Raw genomic sequence first — 17254 nt, 5'->3', positions numbered from 1 at the left:
CAGGCCACCGCTCAGCTGGTACAGGTCTGGGACTCCTTCTGTGGCCAAGAGAAGACTTCCAGAGTCCCCACACGGCTCAGTGGCCACGAAGCGGGGGTGGAGCCGAGTAGGACCCAGACCCCGGGGAGACGCCACAAACTCTTTTAAGAAGACCTTGAACTTCTTGGGGAAACCTTATTAACAAATGCGGTTTGCTGGCTGGAGAGGGAACAGGTACCATTACCACCAAGCCGAGGAGTGTGCACACCGTCTGTCTGAGGAACGTGCAAAGAACCTCTGTGAAGGAGAAACCAAGCCAACGGTGTGGGAAAAAACTGTAAGGATTGACACAATGGATGCGTAAAGGTTGAACATCAAATTTTAATCTTGAACCTTTTCTCCAGTCTTCAAATTATTAACATGAAAAGCAATGATAAACTGCGATTTTATCATTACCCGATCGAAGCATAACAGGCCCTTGTTACAAAATCTCCATCTACTGTGTCAAAAAAACCAACAGAAAACCCACACATCATATTACTTAGGTGATCTATTAACATGGAATTTTAACCAACTTTGTACCAGGAAACTATTAACAGAGGTGCTTCAATCACGTAGCTTAAAATATGGAGAAAAGACAGGTAAAAAAATGATCTTGACCAGTAGTAGTCTGTTTACTTTTTAAAATTTTTATAAAATACACTAATTTCCCAAAATAAAGAATATCATGACACATTGGTGTCAACTTACACAGTTGAAAGCTGATGCCAGCTTTTCTCCTAACTAAAGTTCATTTCACCAAAACTTCATATATTACATGAATATCCAAGTATTTTTTTTTAAAATTCAATACACAGGAACATAATGTACAGTGTTTTATAAAAAAAAAAGGTTAATTTAGGAATGATTTCATTTCCACCACATAATATATCTTTTTAAGACCATGCCCCCTCTTGCTACTGCAAAAGACTCTGCTGTTCATGTTTCTATTTCCCAGTTGTAATTGTGAAAAGTCAAAAATGAAACAGCTGTTCGTTGGTGTTTTCACAAGTGAACTGTGGCCACGACCCCCTTCCCTGCCAGGCCGGCTTCCCTGGGGTTGTTCTGAGGGTGGCCCTGACCCTCGCCTGCGGGACAAGGGCCAAAGGCCGAGGGTGTCAGACAGGCTGGAAGAAAACGGCTGGACCAACCCCGTCCCAAGTCCCGCAGGGTGCAGGCCCTGCCAGGGGTGGCGTCGGGCGGGAGGTGCTGCTGGACTGCAGCCCTGCGCGGGCAGCTCTGCGCACGCGCCTCCGCGGACATCACGCCGCGGCCTCTGCATGGTGGGTCCAGCACCAGTCGAGGGATGTGGGCGAGAGCCACACGGACACCTGTCAGGGCCACCCAGCGCCCCTCGGCCCCGACTCCAGCACCACCGCACACGTGCTGCTGCGTCCGGCACGCAGGTCCCGGGGGGAAGGCGCGGTGACATCTCAGAGCCGCCCTCAGACAGCGGACCACCTCGATTCCTACAGCGTCCAATCAGAGTTGAGCAGCTTCTGTTACAAAACTCAGTCTGTCTGCGAATACGTTTTGTTCAAGGGCTGTGCTTCATTCTTCCTCATTCCAGGAAATCGGAAACCCACCCGATGAAATGGAGGCCTGCGTCTCGGGGGTGGTCCCTGACCCAACCAAGGAGACGGGGGCGCCCACGTCCCCTCAAGTCCCCACCTCGCCATCCCGGGCCCCCAGTGACACAGCTGCGCTCCTAGGTGTGGCTTCCCGGAGCGGACACCAGACAGAACCGGCGCTTCTGCCTCAAAGGAGCAGAGCGGCCACCCTGTGGCGGGAGGGGTCCCGTGGCGCCGAGAAGGACGCCCTGTTCCCGACAGGAGACGGCCGCTCCTCCCCGGCTACCGCTTCATAAATTAATAATTTCTTAAAATCATCAAAGAATTTATCTATTACAAGAAAACTTCAAGTTTAAGAAAAGCAAATAAATTAGTTAAACCTTGTAAACAACGGTCCATTTTAACCATAGCGCTTTTTACAAAAGGTTTCTCTGTGGAGCCGAGCAGACAGGACCAGGCACACCTTACACCGGGACCCAGGGGACAGACCTGCGCACCCCCCTCCCACGTCACCGTGCTGGGGACGTGCGGTCCCTCGCTCGTGTCCTGCTGGGGTGGCCCGGCGCTGGGGGGACGGGTCCAGGCTCCCCAGTGTGTCCTCAGATGTTCTCCACGAAGCTCCCGGGGAACAGGCCTGTCTTCCCGTTCCGCTGCAACGTGCCCTTGAACCAGCCATCCTCCCGTTTCTTGTGCACAAACACGATATCTCCCTCTTTAAGTTCAAGTTCAGCCTCGCTCTGAGGAGGGTAGGAGACCACCACGCGGTGCCTGCGAGTGAGCAGGGGAGAGGGGGAGAGGTGAGTCCCGGCCGTCTAGGGTCGGGGGGCCAAGACGGCGCACGGGCCTCAGACACCACAGAACAGGTCAGGGCACCAGTCTGCCGACAGTGCTGGGCACACCTGTTCCCTGCTGAACAGAGCCCAGGTATTAAGTTTGGACGGGCGGATAGCCCAGCACTGGAGGCCCAGGTGGGAGACCCATTCCTGTGCTCTCCCAGCCACTGACCCTGGCCACAGAGAGAAGGCTTGCCCCATTTCCCAGGAGGGGACCACCCCTGTCCTTCCTGCTCTGAGGAGAAGGGAGAGCGTTTATGTGACTTGGGAGGAGTGGCTGGAGGTGGGTTCAGTCCTCACTGGACTGTCCGCCTCCAGGCTCAGTGGGCTCTGCCCTGCCTCGACTTTCCCGCTGGAAGGTGTGTGCAGGGTCACGGGAGCCAGGGCTGCCCTCTGGAAGTGGATCCGGATGTCTGTCTCTCTGTGTCCCTTACTTGGGGTTTGACATGGATGAGGGCAAATCTAAGGACGTTCTGCCCTAAACACCCTGGGTTCTCTCTGGGACAGGTTGTCCCATGGTTGACAGGTGGAGGGGAGGGCGGTGGCCCCCAATTCAATCCACCACCACCAGCAACTGATGTTCTGATCTGCATTCGCCTGGCATCTGTGTCTGCCCACCGGTTCTCAACTCAGTGGGCAAAGGTCTAATCGTCACTTAAAGGTTCCAGAAGTCTTGACAGTTCAATGTCACATCCCCTCGCTTCCATGTATCTCACTGTCCCTCTGCAAAGTGACGGTTAACAGGCACAGAAGCAGAGGGAGGTGAGTCCTTTCTCACACGCCTTGTGGTCCCCACTGGCCACATTCAGGGCGACCTGTGTGACCAACAGAGTCCCGTGAAGATGGCGGCGGGTGGCTCCACTCTGATTTCTCCGGGACCACTCACTCAGCTCCGGCCAGAGCAGGCAACCAGGCCACACCTGAGGACCTCCCCACGACATGCCTGACACACGTCAGAACGGCAGGTGAGGCTCTGCAATCCCCCTCTGCCCCCTTGATTAGCAGGACAAACCACCTCATCACCGACTCATCGGAAGGAAGGAGTCCAGGTAAGATTTCTCAAGTCTGCTGCCAACAGGCTGAAAATCCATGGAAAAGCCAACGTAAGGTTTATAAGGTTATAACCCTCGCCCTGGGGTGCAAAGCCCTCACTGTCTGGCCTCAACCTGCCTTTACAGCCACAGCTACGATCATGTCCATGAACGTGCCCAACACGTCCCCACACCTGGGCACGTCCCCCAGGTGTGGCCTTTCCTCCCCAACCGCCCTCACGCACACGGCCCCACCGGGGCCCCCTGGGACCACCTCTCTGCCTGACCCGCCGCCGGGCCTCTCAAAGCCTTGCTCTCACTTGTCCCAAGGCTGGACCAGGCTCCAGGGGCCTCCTGCCCACTTCTCAGGCCCCTGCATGTCTACATTGTGCCGCCGCCTTCTGCACCCGACTCACTGATTCTCCCAGAACACAAGCTCCCTGAGGGGCGAGAGGATGGAAAACTCCCCTACTTGGCCTCTCACCCCTTTGCAGAGGACACGTGGTCATTCTCAGTAAGTCGAGTGACAGAAAGAGATGGCCTGGTGGCACAGCAAAACTCTTTTTTAAAACCGTTCACAGCGCCTTGAAGAGGAGTGAAGTTCTGACACAGACTACGACGTGGATGAACCTTAAAAACACTGTGCTCACTGAAATAAGCCCCACACAGAAGGACACGTATCACACACTTTCACCTCCGAGGTGGGCGGAACAGTCACACTCGCAGAGACAGAAAGCAGGGTGGTGGCTGTCAGGGCCGGAGGGGAGGGACCAGGGAGTCAGTGTTCAATGGGAGGGGGAGATGCTCGCACAACAGTGGGAGAGCACCGCCCGCTCCTGAGTTACACACCGGGAAAAGTCACTTCATAGTATTTTACCACAACTTAAAAAATAAGATAAATGAGTAAGTGAAGGGAAGAAAATAAATGGAATGATTAAAAGAGAGAACGAGGGAAGGAAAGAAGGAAGGGAGGAGGGAGGGAGGAAGGAAAACCAGCCATTGCAGCAGCACGGACGGACCTAGAGGTCGTCGTTCTAAGTGAGTCAAAGAAACAAAAATACCATATGATGTCGCTTCTATGTGGAGGCTTAACAACATGACACCAGTGAACTTATTTACAAAACAGAAACAGATTCACAGACACAGAGAACAAACATATGTTGACCAGAGGGGGAGGGGTGGGAAGGGATAAACTGGGAGTTCAGATCAGCTGACACTGAGCACTACATATAAAATAGGTAAACAGCCAGCCCTGCTGCAGAGCACAGGGAGCTACAGTCAATATTTTGCAGTGACCTATAATGAGAAGGCATGAAAATAAACATATGTATGTATACATATGACTGGGACATTGTGCTGTGCACCAGAAATTGGCATATTGTAAACTGATTCTACTTCAATTAGAAAAAAAGAATAAAGAAAAACAGCAAAAAAAGAAATAGCAATAAACGGATAGAAAACCTAAAAAAATCCCAAACCACCCGAAGCTGAGTGGTAACCTGGTGCTGGGACCTGTCCCTCTGACCAGAGCCCTGGGGGTCAGCGTGGGGCGGGCAGAGGGGCTCACAGACCGGCCCAGGGTGGGCCTTGCACCCTGTTGACACTGACTCAACTTTTGGTGATAACGACTGGGTGCAATTCGAGAAAACAGAAGCCTCACAGACACCCCGGTGCCAAGCCCCCTGCGCAGGCTGCGCCATCCGGGCTTCCGTCTGGATGGGCCCCGGCATCTTTACCAGGACACGTTCTCTGCTTCTTGGATTCTTCTGGCCTCTCCCATGCTCCCTGCGGTTCATACACCCCTGTTTCTAATCCCCTCTGGTTTAGCCCAAGGCGAACCCCCCGGTCCTCTGAGGGGCACTTTTCCTGCTTCCGGCAGCTGCCACAACCTGGTACCCACTTCAGCATTTCACTGGCTGAACCGCCGCGGCTCACCCTGCAATCTGCCTCAAGCCCACTGCTTCACCGGGGGCCTCGCTGGCCCGGACTCGACCCAATCATGTGTTTAAGCCCGGCTGCCTTTGTGTCCATCTCTGCCCCTTTCCTGTGTTTCCAAGTGTTGTAGCTGAAGACCCGACCAGAGACCACAGCTCAGGAGATGGGCTCAGAGGTAGGTGCTCACCCAACCCCCAAGCTTTAAAACATGCACGGAGACGACCTGCTCTGTCTCCTCAAGCCCGTTATCTGTAAGTTTTTTCAGTGGGGAAAAAACTGTCATAGGAACTTTCTTTTGCCGTCCCTTCTGAAATTTTTTATTTCCACTTTCACTTTGCAACTTCCTACTTATTTTTTCTCGATCCCTCCAAAACAGAGCCCCGCGTGTTTGCTCTCTCAGCCCCGTGGTGGCCAGTGACACCCACCTCCAGGAACAGCCTCCTGTCTTCTCTTCCCCAGTCTGCCTAAAAACACAACGGAACCCTCCTGGGCCTCAGAGAACCGTCCCCGCTCACACCACGACCTGTCAGCACGCCTGCGGGTTCCTGCTTCCTGACCGGGAGATGCTCACGTGTCACGTCCCAGAACGCTCGCTCCCCTGCCCACGTGGGCCGCCCGAGTCACGTTCAGATTTGTCGGACGGGGTCATGGTGTGAGAGGAGACTTTAAGTCTGTTCTCATTCTAACCCGCAGACGAATCCTTTCCTCTGCTGCACCGATGCGACACGCTGAAAAATCTCTCCCTGAAGTTCTACCCCAGGCCTCTGCATGTGCCAGGACAGGGGCCGTGATGTTTGTCCTGAAATGCTTCCTGAATTAGGCTGATGCGAAAGCTAATCTTTCTTTTATTTTGAACATTAAGTGCTTTTTATTATGTTGAAATTTTAAAACAGGTAATCCCTCAATGATTTCCTCGGCAGCTTTTGAGCAACCCTAACATTTCACTCCCAGCAGAGACCAGAATGTTCTCCACGCACTGTCCCTGTTGCTTCTGGAGTCGGGCAGACTAAGAATCCAAGTTAAATACACACCATCGCCATCCCTGGATGAAGAAGGCCACAGGGCCGAGGAAAGTCGGCCAGGCTGGCCATCGTATTCAATGTGCCATTAAAGATGTGGGTTATAAAGAGATCAACTCTCCAAAGACCCTTTTCCTACTCGTAAAGGTGGGAATGGTTCTGCAACACACCAGCCAGCAGACCCTGGGTGCCGGCCCCCCGACTGCCGTTCAGCTCTCCAGGCCCCCTGTCTGATGAGCATGGGCACCCTGGACCGCCGACACCTGTCTGCGCCGTGGTCGCTCCTTTCAGATGCTCTAAGTAGCAGGAGCTCCTCTAAGAGGAAGGGGCTGAAGGCAGTAGCCACGGAGCCAGGGCACACTGGCCTCTGAGAAAGGACCGTGCCATGGGGAGGGAGGCAGGACGTGGGCCTGGGCTTGGGTGGGTGGCGAGGGTGAGGGTCTGGCAAAGTGCACCATCACAGAGAACAGTCACACCAACACCACAAATGACAGGGATGGGGAGGGAGACACCAGGCACGGAGGGAAGACTGGGGGAGAGACGGCCGCCTTCGTGACCAAAAGAAGGTAAAACGTCACTGGACAGGCTCCAGGCTCAGAGGCGCTGTCCCTGGAAAGCAGGGACAAACCGCAGGAGAAAGGGTGACTCTCAGAATAAAGGGTTCCGTGAACTGGGGACAAAGCTTCCAAGCTCGGCAGAGAGCACCACAGATGGGGGACGGACGGGTGATCTTATCCGCGGGGCAGGAAGCCTGTGGAACTACAGAAAATTATTCCACCTCACCATAAGGATGCAGAGTAAATGGTGTACTTTGTGCTCAATGCACATGGATTGTCTGACTGACTATCTTCCAGGTGATTTTCTGGTAGTAAAGGATGCCCCCCAAATTGTATGAAAGACGGTCTCAGATTTTGGTGGGGACAAAGATTCACCGGAAAGGCAGGCTGAAGGTAAATTTAAGGCATTTTGAAGTATGATGCTTTACAGGAAAGATTTCACATCACTAACGTAGAAAATGCTGCTCCAAAGGCAACACCCCTAGAAATCAGAAATGCGCTGTTTGCGGAATGCGGGTGCAGAGGGGATAAAACTCACAGAAACATACGGCACCTTTAAAAACAAATGTTTCTGTATCTGCACGCGGGACAAGAGTCCACTATTTTTGGTGCACTTCATGGTGTCTTCCCGGGCAACCAACAGTGTTTCATTGTTAATTCACACAGTCTTAGCAGGTTTTTTGTTTCACTAAGCATATTTTCTTCCCTAACCCTCTCCTGGGCCCCGGTGGCTGCACCAGACAGCACAGCTCCCATCTGCACTCAGGACCCAAGGGCATGGCCGCGGAGATGGGGTCACTGTTCTGCGTGTGAGTGAACCAGGTCGCTAGGGCAGGAGGGGAGTCAGGCTCAGAGAACTCGGGAAGCATCAGAAGGGAACTCTTGGTGGGCAGGATTCCCCAGATGCTTTACAAGGAGCAGGCACTGATGTGAACCTTCAATAAAAAGGGCCAAAGATAAAACAAGGGCGGGACTGCTGGCAATGGGCTGGAAGTGAGAAGGAAGCAGGGGCGCCAGGGCTGTGGTGACTGACAGCCTCACCGGGACGGAGTGTGGGGAGAGAGGGAAAGGGGCTGAGAAACACGGAGGGGACAGAAGAGGGGGCGCAGGTCCCGGCAAAGGGGAGGGACAGGTGGGCGGTCATCACCGTCCAGCTGGGGACACGGGTCCCCGGGTGTGGGACAGGTGTGCCAGCACCGGGCAGCAGACTCACCTTTCGCAGACCACGGGCCGCGCCTCACCGGCCGCGGGGACCAGGGAGGAGCAGGGCTGCCGGGGCGGCGGGGCCACCGGGGCGGCCGAGTCCAGGGAGCCGGCCCTGCGCTGGAGGCCGGGGTCCAGGGCCGGGCCGTCTGCATCACAGGGCCCGGGGCAGGCACAGGGGGAGCCCGGCTCGGCCCCTGGCTCTGAGTCCAGGGTGGGCGAGGCCGGAGGGGACCCCCGTGGCCTGCGCTTGGTGGAGGCCCCGGAAAGCAACTTCAACAGCCCCTTCTTCTCTTTCTGGAAAAAAAAAATGACCAAAAAAAAAATGCGTTAGTTGGAGACCTGGTTCTGCTGTACAGCTTCCAGTTTCGATCTGATGTTTCCAAACCCCTTCTGCGGGCGCTGGGCCCTTGGGGTCCAGCCCCAGAGTCAGGTGGTGCTACCCTGACCTCCCCTCCCTCCCCTCCTGCCCGCATGTCTGTGCTGGGCCTGACAGTCCTGCTCATCACCACCCTCCATGGAGGCAGGATGTAAACAGAAGCCTCACCAATCCACAGCTCAGGATCGGTGACGGCAAAGCAGACACTTGGGGACATGACGGAGATTTCAGGTGACGGGGTTCATCTCCTGAAACACCCTGCTCTAAGCTCTTGCTGAATTAAACACGACCCTGCCCGCATCTGACCTACAGCCACGGGCCTGACGCCTCGGCTGCCTCATGGCGACGTGCTGACCACGGTTAAGGCTAAACCTCTTTCCCACAGCACCACCTCGATGAAATCCAACAAACCAGCGACGGCGGGCGTCCAGCCGGCTCTGCTGTGCACGTTGCCCCTCGGCTAAAAAGCCAAAAACGACTCCACAAAATTCGAGGAAAAAAAAGCTTCAGGATAACAGAAAACATTCAGAATTTCCCCAGCAGTCTCACTCCACAGAAGCCGTCTCCTGGCTCCGGCCTCCTTTGACACGTTCCCTTTGCTCTGCCAGGAGAACCAGGCCGAGGGCAAGCTCTGCTCTGAGCCCAGACCCCACGATCAGCGTCCCTTCTGAGGCCCAAGCACAGCTAACAGTTATTTCACTTTACTAAGACAGCACCTACGTCATCAAGTCCTGTGAACGCAAACGCGGCCTGAAAACAAAGCTCCTCAGAGAAATACTTCTTTAGAGCTCTCTCCAGGCAACCTGGAGTTGTTCAGGTCCACTGACAGGGAAGCAGAACTGCGGGGGGTCAGCGAGGAGACAGAACACTGAGGACTTGCTGCTGGATACTGAGTGAGGTCAGACTCAGCAGGAAGCCCTCGGGGAACCCACAACGACACGGTTCCATGAGAGACAGACGGGCAGAAAGAGGGAGGGCCCAAAGTAAGGATCTATCAGAGGACAAGCCTCCAGGGGCCACACCCTCGGCCCCAGGCACCCGGTGCTCCGCCAGCACCAGTGGCCCACGGGGCAGGGATGGGGGCCTGTGCTGAACCACTTCTGTTTGTCCCAGGCCGCAGACGAGCAAAGACAGTGTCCTGGGCCCCTCCCTGCCGGCCTGAGTGGGGTCCTCCTGCCTCTCTCATCAGGGCCTGGGTCAGCTCACCCCCACTCACTTAACTCCAGGGCCCACCATGCACAATGCAGTCAACAACCCCACGGATCTGGCCCAGGGCCCAAGCCCACCGACGTCCGCACAGCACCCAGGCCCAGAGTGGAGCCGGGCACCTGAGGACGACGTGGGTGAGGCAGCAGAGGAGGGAGGGCGGGCAGTCAGCCGGGCCGGGGCTGCGGAAATAACAGAGGACACGCTGCCCCCCGTGCAGGGGTGACGCCTCCACCCCAGGGCCGGTGAGCGGGGCGGACACACCTGCAGCCCGGCTGCCCCGACTCTGAGGGAGCCTGGGTCTTGGGGCCGAAAAACGAGCTGGCAGCAGTAATGTCCTGTCTCTGACGTCTGCAGGGAGCCATTGGCCACAGCACCCAGGGATTCCTGCTGAGATGTAAGGGATGTGACTCCCTGGGCCCCACAGATCGACCGAGGACACAAGTCTGTTATAAACTCAGTCTCAGGAAACCACCACTGAAGATGCTGCTTAAAAGCCCAGTTGTGGCTCAGGAAACAGAGAGCCAGGCGGCGCTCAGGGACCCGCCTCCGAAGTGACTAAGAAGAAAGATGACTCGGTTCACCTAAAGTGATCACACACACCAAGTGCAGCTTTAGTGACTTTCAGGGGACGAGTTCCTATCAGCAGCCAATGTGACCACTCGGGAGTGGAGGCGAGGGCTCGTGCTGCAGACCGGGCAGGGGCCGGGGTGGGCAGGGGCCAGAGTGGGCAGGGGACGAGGCCGGGCAGGGGCCGGGCCGGGCAGGGGACAGGGTGGGCAGGGGACGGGCTGGACAGGGGATGGGGCAGGCAGGGGACAGGGTGTGCAGGGGACGGGGTGGGCAAGGGACGAGGCCCCAGCACAGAGAGACATGGCCCCAGTCCCAGGAGGTGGGCTTGGAACGTCACATTTCAACGGTCCCACCTCAGTGGGACAATGAGCCTTTTGAGAGAGGTTTGCGAACTCCGACACATCGTCTAAGGGCACCTTTGTTTCCTCAAAATCCAACAGCAGAAATGAAAACTACGAATTAATAAAGCTACACTTCAGCAAAGCGACTTTTTAAATGTAACGTCAACGTGCATGAAAAAGGGCACATCTTTTAACATGAACCTTAATTCTTCTCCTGCGGGTTTTCCAGGAAATTATTAGCTGAAATGATGTTTCTGCACCCACAATTTTCTCTTAAAAGATTTCACCTCATACAAAAACCTTTTCTCGCATACAAAAAAGGGACTATTTGGGTCAGAAAATGATCACCAGATAATCAGAAGGAGTAATTTTCACGTATAAAAATAATTGCTGAGCATTAAGTTAATAACCTTGGGTCATGGAGCAGCGGCCGAGAGCGCCTTTCCAAGCAGATATGAATGCTCACGAGGAGCCACGTCTGGGCCGAGCCTCCCCCCGCCCCCAGGTGCACAGAGGACGCAGCAGGTCTCCCCGGCCTTGGGATCAAAACCCTGCTCCCAGCAGTCAGAGCCGCTGCTGGCGGGGAAGGGCCTCGGAACCGGACTCAGCGCCGCCTGAGGATAAACACACATTCACCAGGTGTGGAACAGGAACCAGCAGTGCCCCAGGCTCTGGGACCACAGCAGTGAGCGCCCGGCGGGAGGTTCACAGCCCCGACAGAGAGGCTGTAGGACAGGCGTTCACAGAAAACAAAGCGGGGCCCGGGAGAGAACGCGGGGTGCTGTGGCAGACGGGCGGGGCCCACAGGAGGATCCTAAGGACACGCGTGGAGAGGGGGAGGCCACGAGAAATTCTCTGATGGTTCGAGAATCTTGAACAAAACGCTTTTACAAGTGTCCCCACTTCACCCCTCGGGCATACCCGATGAAGCAGGAGTCGGGGTCATCCCCAGTGCCTGAACCTCCCAGGCTCGCGCACAGTCCCCGCTGTCAGGGTCCGGGGGTCGGGTGTGACCCGAGCCTGCGCCCTCCTCTTCGGTGAGCTCTGACACAAGGAATAGCTGAGTGGAGCCTTTAAAAAACAGGCGCTAACCGTGAACCACCTCAAGGGGCCACGTAGAAAGGAGATCACCGGTTTCTACGCAGCCCTGGAAACACAGAGCAAGGGTCTGGCGTCCCAGGGGTCAGAGCTGACCGCAGACTGCATGGAGCCAGGGCGCTCATGGTCCACGGGGCGTGCCCTTGTCAAGGGCGGGGACCCAGCGGGATAACCCATACGGTCCTTGTCAGCTGCTGCTGGAACCAATCACCACAAACCTCCTGGAAAAACCACCTTCTAGAAATTCAAGATGTTGGCGGAGCCGGCTCCTCCCAGGGGCTCCAGGGAGGAGTGCTTCCAGATGGTCCAAATTCTGGGAGCCGCTGACCCTTCCTGGCTTGTGGCCCCTTCCTCACGACACTCTGTCCTCTGCTTCTGACGCCACACCTCCTCCCTCCCTCTCAGGAACACCCCTGTGATGACACCGCACCCACCAGGGTAACCCACGCATCTTTAAACCTACAGTCACATCCTTAAAATCCCTTCTGCAACTAAGGACACCTATCCTCAAATTTCAGGGACCAGGACACAGACGTGGCTGGGCAGCCATTCCGCTGAAAGCACAGGTGTGTCTCAGCCCGAGATGCAGGGACTTCTTTCCCAGTCCGTTCTCGGTGACTAAGGCCCTGACACACTGTCCTGGAACTTCAGAATCTAAACGACAAAATAATTCTCCTGAAGGTACTGATGACGTTGACCATGTCAGTGTGAGCACGAGTTTAAGGTAGTTAATTATAAACACCGAACAGATACCATCTCTGTGAAAAGTGCTCATGTTAACTCAACAATTAAATATTAACTTTTCAGCAGGTTGTAAAGTTTATTTCCTTACAAACCCCAGCTCCACAGGCTTACCTAACCATTTCAACAGAGCGACACGCATGACCCTGGAACCGGGCGGTTGCCGCAGGGCTTCCCAGGGCTGGGCGAGAGCTTTCAGGGAAAGGCCCGGAACACTGAGGAACAGCCAGGATCGCAGCACAACCACCCAGAGTCTGCTTTCACTCTTCCCTTCTGTGTACTTTAAATCACCATCAACTTCCTTCCAACCACCGTCTCCAAACCCAAGCAGAGGTGACTCTTCCAAACATAGATGCCCACTTACATTTTCTTTGAAATCCAGGCCCAAATGAGAGGTTTTTAAAAGCTCTATCAAATCAGAAAATAATTTCCCCCCTATATTTCAAGTCAAGAGAAAAAACTCTTTGTGCAGATTAGAATCAAACACAGCGCAGGAAAAATGAGGCCACAAATGACCCTTGTGGTCAACACGCTGAGCTCCTCGTCCGGGGAGCGCACTTCTGCAGCATTTAACAGGAAGCAAAGCTGACGGGCCGGGAAGCGCTGAGGACAGCGGGGCGGTGGGAGAGCAAGCACGGGGGGAGGAAGCCCAGAGCCCGAGCTGGAGGGGCTCAGTGAGGGTCCTGACACCCCACGCCGGGCGTCCAAACGCAGAGAAGGGCAGACCCAGCGCCTGGCAGGCCCCGGGGAAGCAGAAGGAGGGAGGGAGGGAGGGAAGCGGCAGGGCTCACCTTGCCGTCCTTGTCTGGCTTGACTGCCGAGCTGCCGTCAGGAGAGGTGGGAAGGCCGGGGAGGGCGGTCTCCAGGGAGGCGGCGGGGATGTTCGGTGGGGCCAGCGCGGCGCCCACCCAGCCCAGGCCTCCGGGGCCCACCATTGCCATGGGGGCTGGGGGATGGTGGGGCAGCCCCACGGCGCTCTGAGCCTGGATGGGGGTCACCGCTGCCATGGGCCGCTCCTGGCCGTGCGCCGAGGCTGGTGGGTGACAAGAGAGGAGCAGAACGTGACTGTCAGACGGACGCTACTGCCAAGGTGAGCCACTGTGGCGCGTCCGACCCCAAAGGGCGGCCAGGGCATCACCATGGTCACAATAGTGCTGCCGGCCCAGCAGCACGGAGGCCTGGCGGGGCCGACCCCACTCCTCCAGACCCAGGCTGGCCCTTGACGGCTGAGCGCCCGTGAGCTCAGCTCCAACCCGGCCCATGGAGACAGGAGCCTTTCCACAGCTCCGCACGCAGGGCCAGCCAGCGATGCTCCACAGGGTCGCCTGAGGCTGCCCCCGTCCTTTCACTTTTATTATTATCATTCTTCTTCTCCCTTTTCTCATCAACCATCTTCCTTCTTTTGTTTTTTCTGATGGAACTTATTAACACATTGACCCCCACCACGGTTACCCAAGACTCTCGGTAGGTGTTCAACGCCACAGAAAGAAGAAACGTGTGACTAAGTTCATCGAAAATAACCAGCACCCGGCCCCGCGATCTCAGGACCCCGACCCCAGATGCCCCGCCATCTCAGGACCCCGACCCCAGATGCCCCGCCATCTCAGGACCCCGACCCCAGACGCCCCGCCATCTCAGGAACCCGACACCAGACGCCCTGTGATCTCAGGACACTGACCCTAGACGCCCCGCGATCTCAGGACCCCGACCCCAGATGCCCCGCGATCTCAGGACCCCGACCCCAGATGCCCCACCATCTCAGGAACCCGACCCCAGATGCCCCACCATCTCAGGAACCCGACCCCAGATGCCCCGTGACCACGGGACGCCGACCCCAGACGCCCTGCGTTCCAGTACTGCTGACGCTCTCAGACTTTCCACCTGCAGGGCAGGCTTGCATTAGTTGCTTAGACAAACTCCGCAGAGGTAAGTGGCCCTAAGTGGACCGCTTCTGCTTCTGGTTCCTGACATCATTCACTATTTTCATATTCCAGCTGCTTCTCTCAGCCTCTGTTATAAAAGGCCTGGTACTGCTTGGGACCCCTTTCCCCATCCCCTGGTCCGGTCCCCTCCGTACCTGTCCTCACCACACTGCGGGCCTGGCTGACGGTCATCTGTCCAGACATGTGCATCAGGACCTTGGCCGGGGGACTTGTCTGGAGGTGGGCTGCGGACACCACGGCTGTGGGGACCACCCCGGGACCGCCGGCCACGCCGTTCCCCTGCAGCTGCTGGGCAGGCCCTCCTGCGGTGGATGGGCTGCCCGTGGTCACCCCCCGACCGGCCTGCCCAGCAGCCACTGGGACTTTACCTTGGGAAGCACTGGTCACGGTCCTGCCAAGACAGAAGCCCAAGCCATCAGCAAAATGGGAGACAGAGCAATTAAATACAAGAAAAAAATGACTGAACATTTTAAAAAATGAGTGGGATCGTCTGACAAGGGGTAAGGCAAAGAGAAAGATGAACAAGCTCAGGGTAATAGCAGCCCCCAGGCGGAGGCCGGTCTGGAGATGTGTTCTGGGTCACAGAACCCCCACGCACGCTCTACTCAGGGGCACACAGCTGCAGGCCCAGGTCCACACCGAGCAGAGCATCCCCACTGCCTCCAAGGCCCCGACTGCTCGCTGCCCCCGCTGGACCACAGCACCCACGTCCACAGCCATGTGCAGCCCCCACCCTCCCCCCGGACACCCCCTCCGGCTGCTCCCGACCTGCCTTCATCTCATTTGTGCCTCAATCCCCCTTCCAAGAAGCCTTTAAGGCTCAGGCCCGAGACCTGGGGTTCTGGTCTGTCTCAGGTGGGTGTCTTCCTTCCGTGACCCCTGATTCCAAGGTGGGATGAGCTGTTTTGTAGTAAATTCCTTATTGAATGCTCCTGACTCGGTAGAAGCCCCTTAGCAGCAGGGCCCTGTGGAATGGGCGTGGCTACCGGGGTCCAGCCTGCTCCAGGCAAACATGTGCCGGTTAGATTTAATAATTAGGTTCAGTGCAGTTTCTTTTCACATTCTTTTCCATCAGAGTTTATTACAAGGTACTGAATATGTTCTCTGTGCTCTGCAGTAGGACCTCGTTGTTGGGTTTTTCTTCACATTCTTTTCCATCACAGTTTATCACAAGATAATGAAGCAGTGTAGCTTCACGTAAAGCATTTTTTTTTTTATATTCTAAATTTATTTAAACAATTCTTGGGGGGTACAGCTCAGTGGTAGAGCGTGTGCTTGCATGCATGAGGTGCTGGGTTCAATCCTCAACACCTCCATTAAAAATAAAAATAAACAGGTGGGAAGGAACAGACTGGGAATTCAAAATTTGTAGACACTGACAGGCATATGCAGAATAGATAAACAAGATTATACTGTACAACACAGGGGAATATATACAAGGTCTTGTGGTAGCTCACAGCAGAAAAAAATGTGACAATGAATATATGTATGTTCATGTATAACTGAAAAATTGTGCTCTGCACTGGAATTTGACACAACGTTGTAAAATGACTATAACTCAACAAAAAATGTTTAAAAATAAAAAAGTTTAAAAATAAAAATAAACAAATAAATGAATGAATAAATAAATAAACTTATTCCCCCCACAAAAACAAAACCAAAACCCAAAAACCAAACAAAAATTCCACACGCAGTACGTCCTAGCACGCAGGACGCTTCGCTAACCTGACCTCCTCCTCCTTCACCCTGAGGAACAAGAGAACTCGCTGTAAGTAAGCGCTTCTCCAGGGACCTTCAGCCGTTTGTGCTGGAACCCTGTGAAATGTCTTCCTTCACTCACTTGCTTTCCTGCTGTTGCTTGGCTTGTTTTATTTCCCTTAGTTTTGGTTTTTCGTTTGTTTTGTTCCCACCCGGGAAGGCCTATCGGTCGTCTTCCGGATCGTGAGTGTGGATTTTCACACAAACCCAAAGAAGGTTTACGCTGATTAAAAACCTGCAAGTCAGATTGAAGCCAACATGCTGCCGCCGTCTGTCATGACGGTGACTCCCATTCGAGTCGGCTGTGGGCCAGCCTGTGAACCGAGGCCAACGGCTGACAACACATCAGCTCACAAAGCCGTTCATGTGAAATCAGGAGCTTTGAGCGATGACGTAACACAGGTAAACCCAGACCATTTCTCAAGAGCCTGGTGGCCAAAAACGGGCACCTGCTCAAGCTGATGTCACCACAGGTCACTTCATCCTGTTCAGGAGCTATGTTCTGAACACCCATAACGTGGGCTCTGTCAATAAAAAACACGTGTCTGTACACCCAAAGCCCTTACTTCGGAGTATCCGTAACAAGGTTCCCCGACCTCAGGGACACTCTGGGCCAAACAACCCCTTTCTGTGGAGGCTGCACTGAGCGCTGTGGGGTGATCTGCGGGGTGCCCTGCAGTGTGCTTGGCTGCTATGTCCTGGGTCGCAGTGGGTCCCCCTCCCCACATAGTGACAATAACGTGCCCAGATGTTGCCAAATTCCCCTGGGGAGCAAAATCCCCCTCAAGTGAGAGGGGTGAAGGGTCTCTGCCCCGTTTAAGGAATTTTATTTCTGACTGAGAATCCGAGGTCATCGCCAAGCTACTGGCGTAACTGCAGAGCCAGTGCCTGGGTTTCTGCAGCTGTTCCCTGGGTGAACTCAGACAAGCCACCTGGTCTCCCCACCCCGACTTCTCAGCTGTGCAGTGGAGGGCTTAACAGCTGTGCATCAGTGCACTGTTTACGGACCTGGACTTGATACGCACGATGCACTTGGATATCCGCCCGC

General features: G+C 55.2%; 1 protein-coding gene across 2 annotated transcripts in view; it reads right to left on the bottom strand.

Annotated features, from left to right (window-relative positions):
* Positions 1–340: 340 nt before the first annotated feature.
* Positions 341–17254, bottom strand: part of SH3RF1 (SH3 domain containing ring finger 1) — a 107131-nt gene continuing 90217 nt past the window's right edge. For both annotated transcript variants that reach the window (XM_031442072.2, XM_031442073.2), the window contains exons 9-12: positions 14583–14839; positions 13297–13538; positions 8178–8464; positions 341–2357 (exon numbers count right to left, since the gene is read on the bottom strand). In XM_031442072.2, coding sequence (XP_031297932.2) covers positions 2189–2357; positions 8178–8464; positions 13297–13538; positions 14583–14839 — 955 coding nt within the window. In that variant the 3' untranslated portion in view covers positions 341–2188. The remainder of the gene's footprint in view (positions 2358–8177; positions 8465–13296; positions 13539–14582; positions 14840–17254) is intronic.

Source organism: Camelus dromedarius, chromosome 36 (genome assembly GCF_036321535.1).
Source record: "Camelus dromedarius isolate mCamDro1 chromosome 36, mCamDro1.pat, whole genome shotgun sequence".
NCBI lineage: Eukaryota > Metazoa > Chordata > Mammalia > Artiodactyla > Camelidae > Camelus > Camelus dromedarius.
The sequence above is the reverse complement of the archived record's forward strand: the minus strand, read 5'-3'. Positions and strand labels throughout refer to the sequence as shown.